The 16,985-nt window shown below is 33.8% G+C and overlaps 1 protein-coding gene across 1 annotated transcript in view; it reads right to left on the bottom strand.

Moving 5' to 3' along the window:
* LOC149081631 (obg-like ATPase 1) overlaps window positions 1-16,985 on the bottom strand; it is a 39,731-nt gene that overhangs the window by 9,437 nt on the left and 13,309 nt on the right. The window contains exons 5-8 of the mRNA XM_089237049.1: window positions 16,335-16,462; window positions 11,553-11,728; window positions 8,598-8,675; window positions 2,556-2,653 (exon numbers count right to left, since the gene is read on the bottom strand). Coding sequence (XP_089093175.1) covers window positions 2,556-2,653; window positions 8,598-8,675; window positions 11,553-11,728; window positions 16,335-16,462 — 480 coding nt within the window. The remainder of the gene's footprint in view (window positions 1-2,555; window positions 2,654-8,597; window positions 8,676-11,552; window positions 11,729-16,334; window positions 16,463-16,985) is intronic.

Raw genomic sequence — 16,985 nt, 5'->3', positions numbered from 1 at the left:
ACCCCTTTCCATGCTAGAAGACATGCTGACATAATCCCTCCCATCCCCCAGCTTTAAAAAATACACTAGAATGGTATAAACAAATATATGTTACAGTAAAAGCCAGAAGACTAACCAAGGTGAGTTGGTAAAAGCCTGAAATACACTTTGTAAATGTTTTCATTCTGGACTTTTACAAAGTCAATTTTTAATGAATAAATTAACTCCCCCCCCCCCCCCCGGAAAAGTGGAAGTGACGGTCCTGTCCTCAGGCTTTACTTTGCAAGAAAAAAATTAGGTGGCAACAGATTTTCTAGTTGCCACGGCAACCTGGCACCTAGGATTAGTGAAGCTGCTGTTTATAACGCATAAGTATTATCACGACTGCCAACCTTGGAAAATGAGAAAGAGTTTCATGTGGATCCCAAACTCTACACAAAAGCAAATATAAAAGGGTTTTTGAAAGATAAAGTAGGGGTTTTTCATAAATGAAAAAGTAAAATCGCTGGGATCTCTTTCCCCTTTGGAAAAACATAATACACTAAAACCTCTCTTTTGCAGACACAGGGAGGACAAAAAAATTTGTCCATAAAACAGGGGTGACTGTTAATCAAGGGTATGAAATGCATGCTTTTGTTATACAACGGAAAATTTGGGCGTAAAAGAGGGGGTAACTGCCTCTGAGGGGTGTTCATTGAGGGGTTTTACTGTATTGTGCTAGTCATTGCCAATTAGTGTAAAGTCAGGAATTATCAACCAGCAGTAGGTTAAATTACCTGTCATTATTATATTAAAATCATGTCAACAAAAAGTTGTCATCCTGCAGAAAAACAGAACTGATTTTTCAAGACAGGATGTATGGTTATCCAAGAGACATGTAATCTGGCCCATCCAATTGTTGAGAAGCCAAACTAATGCTGGCTGTTTGGATGTTGTGTTTTCCTTGCCAAAATGAGGAATTTCTTTGAGAACAGTGGCAATTTACTTTATGTATGTGACATCATTTCAGAGGGAAAAAAACAGCAGCAACAGACTTTTTCCACTGGTAAATTCTTTAGGAATTTTTCCTTTTCAAAAGTAGAAATTTTTTGCAATCATGATCAACAAGATTTAGGAGTTACGAGAATGTTTTGAGAGTTAGCAAGATGGAGTAGAAATCTGGGACACTTGGAAGCTATGCATTATGTTTCCATATGCAATAAGTATGCATCGATGTTTATTCAGGGTGGCAGTCAATTAAAATTTTTAACTAATTGAACAAGGGTTTTAGCCAATCAAGCATATTTTTACTCAGTTATTCATATCAAACATAGTACCGATAGCTATGCAGTTATAAATTTAATGCTATAAAAATTGATTTAATTCAAAATTTTAGGGCATCTATATGTGTTAAATTTAATCAGTAACAAAATATAAGAATTTAATTTCATCTGCTAGAAGAAATAAAATATGCTAAAGTATTGAAAAGGTACTGGATGTATTTTGAATCTTGTGACCTTTTAGGCAACCAATAACTTGAGGGTCTGCTGGATTACCAAAATTGCGCTGGATTAATGGAAGTCAATTCAAAAAGCCCAATTTAAATAATATGAACTTCTGTGCAAAGAGATGTGGTAACAAATTCTCCTCTTCTATGGTTTGAAGAAAATCTGCATAAAAACGTTGGATTACTGGGTGGGTCGGACTAGCACATGGGAGGATAATTCAGTCTACTGTATTTATCTTGAAAAAGGAAAAAAATGCCATTTTATAATCAGCATGTACAAACTCCATTTGTCCGTGTCATGAAATCTTAAGGAATCAAAAAGACTATTGGCCTTTTCGTAAAATGAATGTTAATTCTTTTACTAACAACAAAACATTATCTGTTATTTTAAACAAAACATTTCTAAAAATATTTGTATTTCAATTGTTCAGGAAAAAATAATGCACAGTTGAAAATAATCTTCAAAAAAAAATTTTTTTTATATGATAATGGAGAAAATAAATTGGGGGGGGGGGGTATTCATGGCATGGCCCATAAATGGTATTGAATTGGAGCTGATGTGTGCTTCCAGAATTAACAGAATTTCATATTTGATGATTTATAAACAACATGAAGTTGTTAATGTAATTGAATAGTAAACAAATGATAGTTTTAGGAATGCTTGTATTAACTCTGATCTTGTACCAAGAAAAATGAGTTTTACTGTTTAAAAAAGGAAAAAAATAAATAAAATGTTTTATGACTGTTCCAAAGATTTTGAACATTTTAACAAATGCTGATAATTGGTATCCCTCCTGTCTAAAAAAAATAATTTCTAAATCAAGACTACCAATCACCAAATACTTCTTTTTTAAAGTGTCAAAATGTAAGTCCTCAGCATTGTGCCAGTTGATTGGGTCGATATTGCTTTGCTAGAACAAAGTAAAAAAAAATCTCTTATTAAATGAGACATTATGGACAGTTAATAAAGTTTTAATTTTGGCTGTTCCTGATAACAGTGTAAGTGCATGAAAAAGACACATAGAATTAGATTGAAGTTAAAAAAAATTCCAATAAAAAATGCCAAATGAAACATATAAATAATACTGACCACTTATTCTTCTTCTTAATATAATCCTTTTCAGCTAAATTGATTAAATATATCATGGGCTTCGATGTCAAAAACAAATGCTTGTTTAAAACTTCAATCTGCAAAATAACATCTCCAATTAAATCAAGATAAAATAATTGATACACTAACATATGCATGCACATTCCAATTCAAATGTTTGAAATAAAATTTTTAATTCAAAGTTATAAGGAAAAATTGTGTTGCAATTTTGTTCAAATAATCAGATTTTGATTTTTTTTTTAAATGGTCTTGCCTATGATCAATTTTCATGTTCTTGTTTCCTTACAAATCTGTTACTTTAGCTCTGTTTGTGTGAGACACAATTAACCATACCATAAAGTTTTATGAATAAGTGATAGTGATACATAGTATAGAAATGGAAATGCTTAATCAATTCACTATGAAATGATATAAGACCACATTATTTTTAACTACCTGATCATGAATATTAGTGTATTTGATCAGTGGCTATGTAACTGTTTCTCCTGGTATGGACTTGATAATTTTTTACTTTAGTTCCTGTGCATGGCACTTCGATCATTGTGCCATATTGTAACATTATGGACAACTCTGCTTTTCCCACCCTAATAATACGAATTACCCTTGTGTATGGCCTTCATTGATTTTGAGAAAGCGTTTGACTGTCTTCACATCTGCTGTTGTTAAAGCTCTAGATATAATTGAGGTAGAGCAGACTTACATCAATATCATTAAGAAAATATATGACAAAGCAACTGCAACGATTCGTTTGGATAAAGGAAAAGCAAAGATCAAACTCAGAAAAGGAGTCAGACAGGGTGATAGTATCTCACCAAAACTCCTTACCACTGTTTTAGAAGAAGTATTCAGAAAACTGGATTGGGATAAAAAAGGAATTAAAATAAATGGAGAATTTCTCAACAATTTGTATTTTGCAGACGACATTATTATCATCAGCAGTAATCCAGACGAACTGGAGGAAATGATACAAGAATTGGCGAAGGCAAGTATTCAGGTGGGCTTGAAAATGAATCTTCAAAAGACTAAAGTTATGTTCAACCCCTTTGCATTGAAGAGGACAATCTTGCTTAACAACACAGAGAAGAAGTAGAAAGCTATGTATACCTGGGACAAGAAATTACCATGGACAACAGAATCACTAATGAAATAAACAGAAGGATCAGGATTGGATAGAGCACTTTTGGCAAAAATTGTGTAATTCTGAAGAGTCACATGCCATTATGACTGAAAAGAAAAGTTTTTAACCAGTGTGTGCTACCAGCACTGACTTATGGAGCTGAAACATGGACACTCATAAGGAAGACGATACAAAGGCTACAGACAACACAAAGGAGCATGGAAAGATGTATGCTAGGCATCACAAGGAGAGACAGAAAACAAATTACTTGGATAAGGAACCACACAAAGGTATATGATATCATGGAAAGAATTAAACGTTTGAAATGGAAATGGGCTGGACATATTGCAAGAAGACAAGACAATAGGTAGACCACAAGTATTCTAGATTGGTACCCCTGTGGTACTAAATGTACGAGAAGGCATCCCCACGCAAGATGGATTGACGAGATCAGGAAAGTGGCAGGAGTCAACTGGGTGGCTAAAGCATCAGACAGAGCAGGATGGAAAAATTTAGAGGAGCCCTTCATCCAGCAGTGGATTCAAAATGGATGATGATGATGATGATGACAACAACAGAGTAGTACCCTAAGGTTTGAACATCTCAACTTGCTTAGAAAACAAATTAGAGTAAAAACTACTCAACTCCTTAGTAAAATGCTTCAACCTTACCAGAAAAAAAATCAAGTTATGAGCTTGAGATACATGAGAAACTTCATTCAACTCACAAAAGCTCTGGCACTTTTAACAAGTTCAAGCTGACAGCTTCATCATACCGTACTGTGTAATATACTTGGGACCATATTTTTGAGCATGTCTAGCTGCACAGTGTAACCAAATTTGATGTGGTGAATTTTTAATAATAAAACATGTAAACTTTCACATACGTTTCATTTATTGGTTTTGAAATCGAGTTTGACACAAGCTACACTTATTTCACTCTGCAAGGATGTAACAAACCCTAGCAATGGGCCTGGGTGTACTGTATTTGTTTTGTCTGCAAAATTTTTATTCTCTATGGAGTACATTATACTGCAGCATGACAAATTTATTTTTATAAGAATATTAACCCCTTTATGCACAGGTTTTTGGCAACAATTTTGAAAAATGTACAGTTGAACTAGTGGAGATTAATATCAAAAAGTGGTATTATTGTTAACATAAAGGAAATGAAAGGGAAAAAGATTGAGAGGAACAGGTTTTTCATTCTTTTCCCCCTTCCCAGCTACCTCCCCCCCCCCCACACACAGTATGAAATGCTAGTAATACTTTTTTTTTTACTTGTCAAATTATAGGGGGGGGGGAGAATTACAACTGAAGCAAAGGAAAAGAAAAAAGTTTTCATTTATAGGGTAACAAATGACAAGTTTTGAAGGGAGAGAGCATGGATATACACTGCTCAAAACAATTAGGGGAGCAAGCAAAAAAGTGAAGAAAACCGTGCGAGACAGCCAAGTATTGGCATACAATGGATAGTACACGTGTATTAATGAGCAATACAGAAAAAAGAAGTAAAAAAATTTGGAATTAAGATTTAATTCTTTGAAAATATGGAAAAAACATGAAAAGATGATTTAGGGCAACAATTTGGTTACATGTAAACGATAAAAAAAAAAAGTACTGTTTAGACATGATGCATGAGTTTTAATAGGGCGTGTCTTTGATGTTCTCCTCGAACATCAAAGACTGCTGCACACCTGTTTGCCATGGATGCGATGAGGTTATCGATCAGACTTTGGGGAATACTGCTCCACTCCTCAAGAAGTGCAATCTGCAAGTCTCGGACAGTAACAGGCGGCCTTGGTCGCGCAGCAATGCGTCATCCGAGCATGTCCCAATTGGACGTTGGATTCAGGTCAGGAGAGCACGCTGGCCATTCCATACGCTGTATTGTTTCAGCTTCAAGCATGTTCTCCACCAGACGAGCTCTATGCGGTCGGGCATTATCATCCTGGAAAGCAAAGGAATCTCCAATGGCTCCAGCGTAAGGGATGACATGAGGTCGCAGTATCTCGTCTGCATACCTTCGGGCTGTCAAAGTGCCATTCCGAATGATATGCAGGTCCGTCCGTCCGCCTATGCTGATTCCACCCCATACCATCCAACCAGCTTGTCTGTATTGTGACCTTTCACGAACGAATGCGGGGTTATTTCGAGTGCCCCTGTCCCTCCATACCAGAACATGTCGGGTGTCACACTCCAGACTGAATTGGGACTCGTCTGTAAACAGAACTTGGCTCCAATCATGTTGCTCCCAATCTCGATGTTCAGCAGCCCATCTTCTTCGGGCCGCACAGTGGCGTGGGGTCAACGGAATGCAGACCATTGGCCTACGTGCATAGAGCCCTCCCTCACGAAGCCGATTACGTACTGTTTGGCTGGACACCCTTCGTCCTGTTGCCAAGAGCAACCATCTTTGCAGCTGCGTAGCATTCTCTGTTCTGTTTCGACGGGCTGTTAACCATATATACCGGTCATCGGTTGCTGTAGTGGCGTGTGGCCGACCTTGCCCTGGTCGACGTCTAACATTTCCTGTTTCTTGGAATCGATTCCACAGCCTTGCAACAACACTTCTGGCGACTCCAACAGCGTCCGTGACACTACGTTGTGTTTGCCCGGATTCCAGTTTGCCTATAACATGCCATGCCATGGATTCCGGTAAATCACGTTGTTGAGACATCCTCAAGTCACCTTATCTCAAAAAAAAAAATACTGCGCAATCGAATTTCACAGTTACGGCAGTAAAACAGCAAAATCCAGATTTCTGCCCTTATCTCCTTTTTCTGGTTTTTGACGTCATGAACTTTGATTTGCATATGAAGTTTTCTTCTTCCGTTTCCTGCTAGGCTTTAAATTATGGATTATTCATTTTATGTTACTTATCGGTATACATCTTTGCGTAATTTTGTTAAAACCATGTGCTCCCCTAATTGTTTTGAGCAGTGTATTTCTTTCATACACATGACCCTGTATATTAAGGGGCTAACGTTGTAGAGGATGTGAAATGAATTAAAAAGATCTCCGCTACTTTAAATGGGAAAATATGTTTTGTGGAAATGAGTTTGTCATGACACAAGTTACTTTCTCAAGCAAATGAAACATGAAATAATAGCTACTAAAGCAAAAAGAAAAAAAAAAAATCCTAGTGAGAGTTTGTCTCTCGGTAGGATCCAAATCATTGTTTATGAGTGTTAATGAACTAATCATTGTTATAAAAGTTAACAAATAAAGAAAATTTATAGTGTACAAAAAAAAAATTAACCTCAAAATTATTTGTTGAAAAAAATCTCAGAAGGTGAATGCATTTGTAGAGATGTGAAAGGTTGAAATCAAGTTTCCTATATAAAGCTGATAAATGCTTTGGTTATATGACTGCACCGAACTGCATATATTAAAGGCATTTAAACAACACAATCATGCCATTATCTTAGTCATATTAGATGTTTCAGAGCAATACTAATAAAAACAATATAGCTTTTCTTGTCCATTTCTTTTTAAAAAAATATTATACTCTTGAAAAATTTATGGTGAAACCTTTCTGTAAATATTTCACATGACATGAATTACTATACCAAGTAGGGGGACATTGTTATACCTTGAAACATTATTTTTCAAACTTTTTTCACAGTTAATTTTTATTGTAAAAAATTTCACTAAATTTATTTTTAGTATCTGTATAAAACACATTGTGGAATTTAATTTACTCTTTTTTCTTACTGTAATCATGAAGTATGCATTTTTGAAAAGGCAAAAATGTTCTAAAATAAAACAAGGAGTTTTTCTTGTACCTTGAAACATATAATGTTTTACTATGAAACGGGAAAATTACAAAGACAAAAAAAAGTAAAAATATTACTGAAAAAAGTATATATAATTAGTATTTATAATATAAATCATGTTGAAATAAAAAATATCAAAATAATGAAACAAATATGGTTATTAATACATATATACACATACACACAAAAGTAACAACAATGGGGGTAGGAATGTATGTGTAAATGAAATACATAATTATTCTACATTATATATACTTGTAGAAAGGAAAATTAAATGTTGATAAATCTCCAGTTCTGTCAGCTCCTTTGATATTACATGGTTTCATTAGAGATACAACATCTGTCATGTCAACATTTGCTACATCTGGTACTGATGAACAATGAAATATTTTCCCACTTCTTCTCTTAAGGAAATTCATTTGGTAAAAGTTTTTGTTAGACACATTGGACCACATTGTGAACTTTTATGTTTTTTCAACAAATTTGACTAGGAAATAACTTAAAACGGATGGAAGAAAAAAATAGGATGAAGGGGGCGGGGTAGCTGAAGTTTTCGTAGGAAATATAAATTAAGGAAATATAAATCATATTTAAATGCAAAAGAAGTATTAAAAGTTAGTGTAAGTTGAGTAATTTAAAGGTAAACTAGGAAAATTTGAAGTTTTATACTGTTCCAAGGAACGCAATGTCCACCATTTACAAAAAATTATAATTAATAAATTATAGCTCACTAAACTTGCAAGAAAGTTAAGGAGAAACAGCGAAAACGAGCACACAATTTTTAAATCTAAAATGTGCCTATTTGCAAAAAATCTGTCAAGGTGACAGACAGAGTTGAAAACATATTTAGTTGTGAGGTTATGTATTTCTGAGATCGTGTACATTCCAAAAACATCAGCTAGAATGTAGTACTATTAAAACCATTTCAAGTGTTTCAAGGTTTACTATGGTTAAGATATAAGTTTCCCTTACTTTTGATTTTTATAATCCACCGACAGGATATGTATGCAATTATGGGAGAAGGCTGTTCTATACTGTAGTAACCAGATAAATTTTTTTTCATATCTGAGGTAAAAATAAAAATTTCAACAAAATCTTACAAAGGAAAGGGGGGGGGGAGGATTACCTCAGCTGCATTCCACTCTGAAAACCTGATATGTTTCTTTTCATCAACAACCAATTGCTTAATTTTGCAAAGAATATCCTAGATTAGAAATACAGAATGGTACTGAATGAGACCAAGAATAATGACATCAAAGACAGATAAAAATGTAAGTACGGTCAAACCTCGTTAATGAGTCACTATTGGGAGAGCAAAAATATGACTTAGTAAGCGGAGTGACTCGTTAAACAGAGTAAGCCATAGCTGTGCCAATTCCTGTCTGAGGACAACTGGGACTTCCGAAAAGTGACCTGTTAAGCGGAGTGACGTGTTAACCGGGTGACGCACTAACGAGGTTTGACTGTATACTATATATATAAATTGTAATTCTGCAAATTTCTTGAAAACAGGACTAGACTGTAAACCAGTTGACTATCCAAAATTTTAAATTAGGTATTTCAATTTCATTTTTTGCACATGACCAGTGAACCCATTACATTTATTTATAACTAGGGACGGGATGAATAGTGATTTGGCTGAATACTAATTCTCTTAAAATTCACCACAAATGGTGTTTCTAATTGAAAAAGAATTATTGGTAATTTCAAATGATTCCTATTTGAATTTTAACTATGCAATTCATTATTTAAATAAATATTTAGGAAACTGGTAATTGAAACATTTTTATTGCTATGATACTGACTATCAAATATTTTCTATATTGTAATTTATATAATTATATATATCAATATTATATATTGTATTTTAATACTAGCTATAATACCCGGCATTGCCCGGAGTTTTCTTCAATGAAGCTTTTTGGATCATGCGATATCTCCCTCTTTCTTTGAGGGGCATGCAAACCGTGTCTAAGTTAACCAATATGGCGACTTCCTGCGCGACTCATGAAATAAACAAATCTAGATTTAAAGAAACGTAGAAATGAATATATTTTTTTTTTCCTTCTTTAAGGGCGCTAGGTATTTCGATTCCCCCTCCCCCTGACCTTCATGTTATCTATTTCTGCCTGTTTCAGCTTCCAAAAATGCTTAGTTAAAGCTGTGGAATTTTTTAAATGTACTCTACGGGCCCATAATTAATTTTAAAATATCCTAACCCACATGAATTTATGCAATTTAATATTAAAAGACAATACGGAGGCATTAATTTTCATGCTTGAGAAGATGTAAATAAAAAGTTGAAATCAATGTTATTGCCTGGATATCCAACTCGAAAGTAGGTCTGGCTGATTACTTCATGTTTAATCTCTTGGGCTTCGTATATCTCTAAGCGAACTCAATATTTCAAAAATCGAGTATTTAATAAAATTTTTAAAATTATTGATGTGACAGAAAACCCCCCCCCCACCAAATTTTCGTATTTCTACATTAAAATCGGCAATATCAACAATGATTTCTATGAGGATCACCCTTTCCCTCACCCTCAAAGTGATGCTGATGATGATAACGACGTCATTCAAAAAATCTCATTACTGGGAGTATTGAAAATGTGGTCAACCATTATAAAGGCATAAATATTATACATATACGGACAGCGTTGAAGAAATTACAAACCATTGTAAAGGCATATACACGTCTGAAACGCATTGCTAGGGAACCACGGTAACCAAAGTAAACGTTCGGAAAGTGATTGTTGAGGCCCAAAAACCATTGTTGCCCGACAGTTTTTTGCCTATTTGGGGCATTTGCCCAGCTCTGACAAAATTTTAAAGTAGCCTATCGTTCAAGTCGGGTCCCATTTGGTATATATACAAAATTTGGCGACGATCGATCTAAAATTGTAGATTTGTATAGAGAACATACACACACACAGAAAATCAATTTTATATATATAGATTACTTAAAGAATAAATTTTTTGTTTAACACTTGTACCTAATAAGGAAAATGTCAGCCATTATTTACTCTCAATTAGATATGTGCATAATGGCACCTGCCCATGTATATATATTTTTTTTTCAAGCATGGTTTGGTTCCCTGGAGGCATCCGAATCCCCTAGGACAATGTACTTACATCACGGAATGTGACAGAGCCTGTATGTCTCTCAGTTTGTATCACTATCAATCTCAACTTGCAATGCAATGCATCATAAAATATACAACTTTTCTTATTTTTCCCTCTTTAGATGTCTTTGTTCCTTTTGCCTGGAAATTTACTTTGAAACTACTGGAGAAAAATAGTATTCTTTTGCACATTCATCGTCATCTGAAGAAATGGAAGGGGAGGAACTGAGAACTGTAAAGTAAACTTTATTCCACACGAAATGCTCATGGTTTTTCCATCATGTTTATCCCAGAGAGGTTGGTACTCAAACTGCTTGTTGTGGAGGTGGCCTGTGGTAGAAACACATGCTTGTGTGGCATTCGAGTAGAAGTATGGAAAGATTCCACAAACTGATGTTCCTCTTCAATGAAAAAATGGGCAGTGACAGGGAAACAATTAATGTTGTGAATCAATTATTTGAAATTGTGGATATTCAGCCATATAAAATTTCCTCAGAATAAGCATCTTCAACCTGCTTGCTGAATAGTATGGGAAAGCGCTTAATTTTTTATTCACAAGGCACTGATCATATAGATTTCTTTCAAAGATATAATAAGAGAATCCAGTGTCTCTATTCATAGCCAAAGCTCAGTATGCTAACAAATGCCCTGATATAGTTGCTTTCAATCTTTTAAATAATTCAAGCCACATTAAAAATTTTAATGAACATTGCAGGCAATTAAATTATACCAAACAAAGGCTACATTAAAATTAAGCTACAATAATACTTTAGGTTACTAAATAGCTGAGGAGGGGGGTACCTATAAATTCAAAATGTCTTTGCTATTTTTTTTTTAATCTGCAGTATTGAATCCATCACTGTCATAAGCGATTAGAATTCTTTAACAAATTATTTAAAAAAGCCACAAAGTATTGCTTTTAAATAAAAAGGCTAATGGCTCAAGCATCAAACTCACATATTCAGGTTTTGTCTTCTTATCACCACCTCTGATAACTGTTCGCTCCAACTTATCAACGATACCTAACAGATATTCCTCATCCTTTAGCCTCAGTTCTTCATTGATGATATCAATATCTCTAATGGGATTCACATCACCTTCCACATGTGATACATCTTCATCCTCAAAGCAACCTGCAGTATAATTCAAAGATTTAAAATTCTTCCAACACATGATTCCACTAAAACCTATTTAACTGAGCAAAACTGTAAAAAACAAAAATATTTACAATATCCCTTTCAGACCCAGTTCTAACAAACGGGCGGGGGTTACTTTTTCTCACTATGGATATCTTTTTAGCCTCAAGGAGTTTAGTTTAACTTCAACAATGAAATATCCACACCAATTATCTTTGAAGTCAGGGCTGATCTTCCTGAGCTTAGAAAAAGTAACTCCTCTTCCGCCCACCTTTGTGCATACAGGGTCTGAAAGGGATTATCAATCCTTTGATTATCTAATTTTCATCAGATAATCAAAGGGGTACACATCCCAGTGGAGACCAGATGACCTTTTCTTTCAGAGTTCTACTCGGCACAATATCCACAAAATATGTTTCCTTAACAATTATTATCCTTCTAGCTGGCAGAATTAAGATTTGAATTCATTTTTTCTATTATTTCTCTTTCTGATCCTTTAGTTTAGAGATATCAGCAATAAAATTCATGAGAAAACATTTTCCTGTATATTTTCTAGAAAATATTGCTCCAAAAATCTGGAAAAGATACCTTGTGAAACAGCTCCGATATATTATACATACCCCTATCCAACTCCATAGAGACACATCCATACATACATTACTGTTCACTGATGATCTGGTAATACTTGCAGATTCACCCGTGAACTTGTAGAAGAAAATTGATATTTTGAGCACTTTTTTTTGGACTTTTGTTTGTCAATTAATACAAGGAAAACAAAGATAAAAGATTATGGTTTGTAGATGCAGTGGACGCTTGACAAAACACAAGCATTGGTCCTACAGGAATGACAAGCTGGAAGTAGTGTCAAATTACATGTATTTTTTTTGGGGGGGGGGTTTCAATTTCTAGCTTTAATTCATTTGGTGCTGCAAAAAGTTGCATTTTCAGCAAAAGCAAAGGCAGCAGTCAGACATTCTTGACTGATTTTCACAAAGACAAAGGTTTGTTCAATGAAAAGTCAATTTGAAACTCTTTCATTTGTTAGTTGTATCAGTTCCCTATTAAGGAGTCCCAGTATGGGCATCAATATTTTTAGATGACTGTGAACATATTTTTTTGCTCTTTTTTAGAAATTTTTTTTGCCTTGCCCAAATATATTCCCAGTTATCTTCTCCATATTAAACTAGGTCAACCCCTGGTATCAGTCATAATGAAAAATTTTTTGCTCAAGTTGTATTTGCGAATTCTAAATATGAAAAGTAATAGATTTCTGAAAATATGCCTGAAAAATCTACACAATAAGCTTCTAAATGACTACAATACAGAATTCAATTGGCTGGCAACAATTTGCGATATTTTTGACAAGAGTGGATATAGTTTTTTAAAATTTAACCTCGATCCTGCTGTGATTAAACATTACATACCTTATGTCCTAGAACGGTTGATTTTGCAGGGTGAACAAAAAGATCTTCGGTTTTCAAAACTCGCTATACTGCAGTGTACTATAGATCAATAAAAACAATTTCATGCATGGAAGACTACCTAATAATAAACTCTGAAATACATCTCAAGTGCGTATTAATACAGCTTCATTTTGGTTTGCCAGCTATTACATTGAGAAAAAAATATTTCCTAGTTGAGCCTCTTGATTCATGTAGTTTTGTAACCTGCATAAAAATGAAACTTGGGAGCACATATTTTTTGAATGTCCAACTTACAAAGCTTTCAGAGATAATTATTTGCTCAGAAATGGCATTCCCAATTTCAACCAAGTACTAAGTGCGAATAACTCCAAAATCAAACATATTTATTTATTTCTTAATTGCTGTTTGAGACATCGTCTTCTCTATGCTGATCCATCTGAAAATTATGGCCAATTTATCGAAGCCCTGAATAATCTAGTCTTGTGTAAATGTGGTTTTATTTATTTATTTTTATTATTGCTAGTTTTTTTCTGCATAATAGTTTATGTTTCCGCTTAAGTATATGAAAACCTATATCTTTTGCTTTTTTTGTCATTTTTCCCCCACAAGGCTGTCCCACTATTTTTATTTTTTTTTGATTTTGTGTGCTAAAATAAAACTGTATATCTCCACCTTTAAAACTGGCCCCACCAAATTACATAAAATTCTGATTCTGTATGTTTTCTAGACTTGCCCATAGAAACAACATTAAAATTAAAAACAAAAAATTAAATGTTATTTTTCCTTAAAAATAGATGATTAAAAAAATTAAATTTATGGCATACGTGCTGAAGTGAATGAAATTTTTGTTTTGTAAACTAAGTTTGGAATCTCACACGTTCAGGAAAAAAATCAAGTCCTTCCTACTAAACCACATAAGCACCTTGTCCATATTCCTCCGCTGAACTTCTAACAAATTGGTACATGAAATCAATAGGCTTTCCGGATATTATGCCGAGGTGAACAGGAAAAAAAGTGTTGTTTCTCTCCACCGGGAATCAAACTGGAATGTATACCTAACTGGTCATTATAAAATAAAAAAAAATTCAAAATATATTTCACCATTTTGAAAGCCTTGGATTCATAATTCCACAGAAGATTATTGTTTCAAGCAAATGAGAACCACACACAAATATCCTTTATTTTGATAGATGTAAAGTTGAGAAATATAAGAAACATTTCATATTTTGTAATTTCTATAACACATCCACTACAAATCATGCCATTAATCTTTTACTGGCCGAATTCAGATTTAGATTGAGTTTTGTAATTTTTCCTTTAATTTCCTATATTTTGATCCTTCAGTTTAGATATACCATAAATTGATACAACTTTGTGCCAAGGTTACAACATTGTGCCAAACGTCAACTCGTTCTAGTGGTGAATGGTTGCGAAAGCATAAGTTCGGAAAATACTGGTAGGAAGGTACATGCATGTAGAGGTAATGTTGGGTAAAAATAACCTTCCCAGTTATCCTGCATGTTTATCAGAAAATTATAAGTGATTTGCAAGTTTATGGTGTTCATGAAAAATTGAAAAAAAGTCTCCTTTGGTTAGACCATTTAGGTTTCCTGAAAGATCTGGTGAAAGTATATGTTCATTTCTACATTATCTACTACAAATTGGTGCATAAGGTGTTTCTAAATGTTTTTTGTTTACCCGTAGCATTACTTATCAATAATCAGAAGTTTGTGGCACCAATTTTTTAGAAATTTTCCTATTTTTATCTCATTTTTACACTAATTGGGTTGAAAGCCGAGATGAAGTTGAGAGTGCCCATTTATTTGATGGTGTAGAGGAGAGTATAAAGTACAACTAAAGGATAAAAATATTTACGTTACTGTGAAATATATATTATGGAAAGTTTTATCCAGGACTGAAGGTTTTCAAACCAGACGACAAAAGAGTATACTAGTTTCCGCTATGGTGAAGAAAGGAAAGTATTGGACATGGCTAGACTCTAATGGCATCGCCTGGTATTGCAAAAATCAAATTATAAGTGAAATAAGTCCACCAAAACATGTGGGCAATAGCATGAACCTAGGTGACATGAAGCTGTGAGTGTTCTTCATGAGGGGGTTTAAAAATGTTAAAGGTAGATGTGTGTATCAAACCTACCAACTAATAAATGCATTTTGATTAAATATGTTCTCATTGTTTTCTATCATTTTTATATTTCAATTTATAAAAACAAAAAACCAAAAAGAAGAAATAGGGGAAATAATGTTTGGAGGGTTTTTATTGAAGCAGATGAGTAGAAACGATAAAAGCAGTGACAAGAATGTGCCGGATCGAGTTTATAATTATATTTTTAAGGCAGAAAAAAGGTGGCCCTAAGTTGTAACCCAAAGGGTAACAAGATTGTGCCGCATGAAAATAATTCTCCATCCCCTCCTATCAAACATTTTTTTTTCAACACATCACTCAATAGGTGAGATATGTAGGTATAAGGAGTTAAACATTCAGACAAATAAGTGCATAATTGAAGAGATACTCTTTAAAAACCTGAAAAAGTGGCACAGAGTTGTACCATTTCACGGTATCAATCAAAAAATTCATGAAAAAAAAATTTCCCTGTATGTTTTTTGAATTTATCCATGTCCATAGAAACAATATTAAAAAAAAAAACTTCCTTAAAAATAGGTGATTTAAAAAAACTACATTGATAGCATAATGTGTTGAAACAATTGAAACTTTTGTTTTCTAAATTAAGTTTGGAATCTTCACACCTTCAGGGAAAAAAATCAAGTGGTTTTGTGAACAAAAAAAATTGTTTTTTTCCGATTGATAAAGCTGATGTTCCTGATTGGGAACATTGGCCATTAAAAGATTAATAGCTCAATTATTTTGATTAGTTACCAATCAAAACAAGACAAAAATCAAAGAAAAACAACTTTTTAAATACAAATACAAGGCCACAACAGGCAAAATGCCCACACTGAGGTGGCTGAGAAAAAGATGCCCATTACAAATATGGATGACATATATTTCTAAAATACAGCAACCCAATTAAAAATGCAACTATAAAAACTAAATAAAACATAATTACACATATACTAATATTATTTAACTAGTTTTGTGCAACATAGGTATAAATTAAAATTGGTTCAGTGATAATAAAATATAAAGTTGGCACATACGGCAGATATGAAAAATGGCATCACAGGCTCGAATGTGAGAAAGAAATGCATTTCCTAGACCTTGACCTTCATTAGCTCCTTTCACTAAGCCAGCAATGTCTACAACATTCAAGAATGCTGGAACTTTACTGTTGAAAAAAATTAACATAAACTTTATATAAAACAAATAAGAAAAAAACTAAGGTTTGAAATATCTTGTTACAAAACAAATTGATAAACAGGGCAATAAGGGATTAAAATTTCTTCCTTACAGGTGATGACCATTCCTTAAAGGTAATTATCACAAAAAAACACCCTAATCTGACTGTTAAGTAAAACACATTTTGTGCTAGTACTCATACATGCTTGAGCATACATGGTTGAAAAGATTAAAACATGTTCATATTACAGCCAGTATCTAAATTCTGACCAATTTGTGAATTAACTGGACAAAACCCAAAGTACAGAGTGTTTCAAAAAGAATCATCCAATTTTAAAAAACCATAACTATTCAGCTTTTAATGTTTTGATTGAATAATGTATAAGTAGAAAGAGGGAAATCTCAAGTTTCAAGCAGATGCAGACAAGTAGCGCTAATGTTCTTCCTCCGGCTGCCACTTCAGTGTTTGTCAAGATTACGACTGCACAATAGAAATTATTTTATGTTCTAAG

This window comes from Pholcus phalangioides, unplaced genomic scaffold (genome assembly GCF_987345545.1).
Source record: "Pholcus phalangioides strain wild (caught in Gottingen) unplaced genomic scaffold, Ppha-v1.0 ptg000009l_1, whole genome shotgun sequence".
In the NCBI taxonomy this organism is placed as follows: domain Eukaryota; kingdom Metazoa; phylum Arthropoda; class Arachnida; order Araneae; family Pholcidae; genus Pholcus; species Pholcus phalangioides.
The sequence above is the reverse complement of the archived record's forward strand: the minus strand, read 5'-3'. Positions and strand labels throughout refer to the sequence as shown.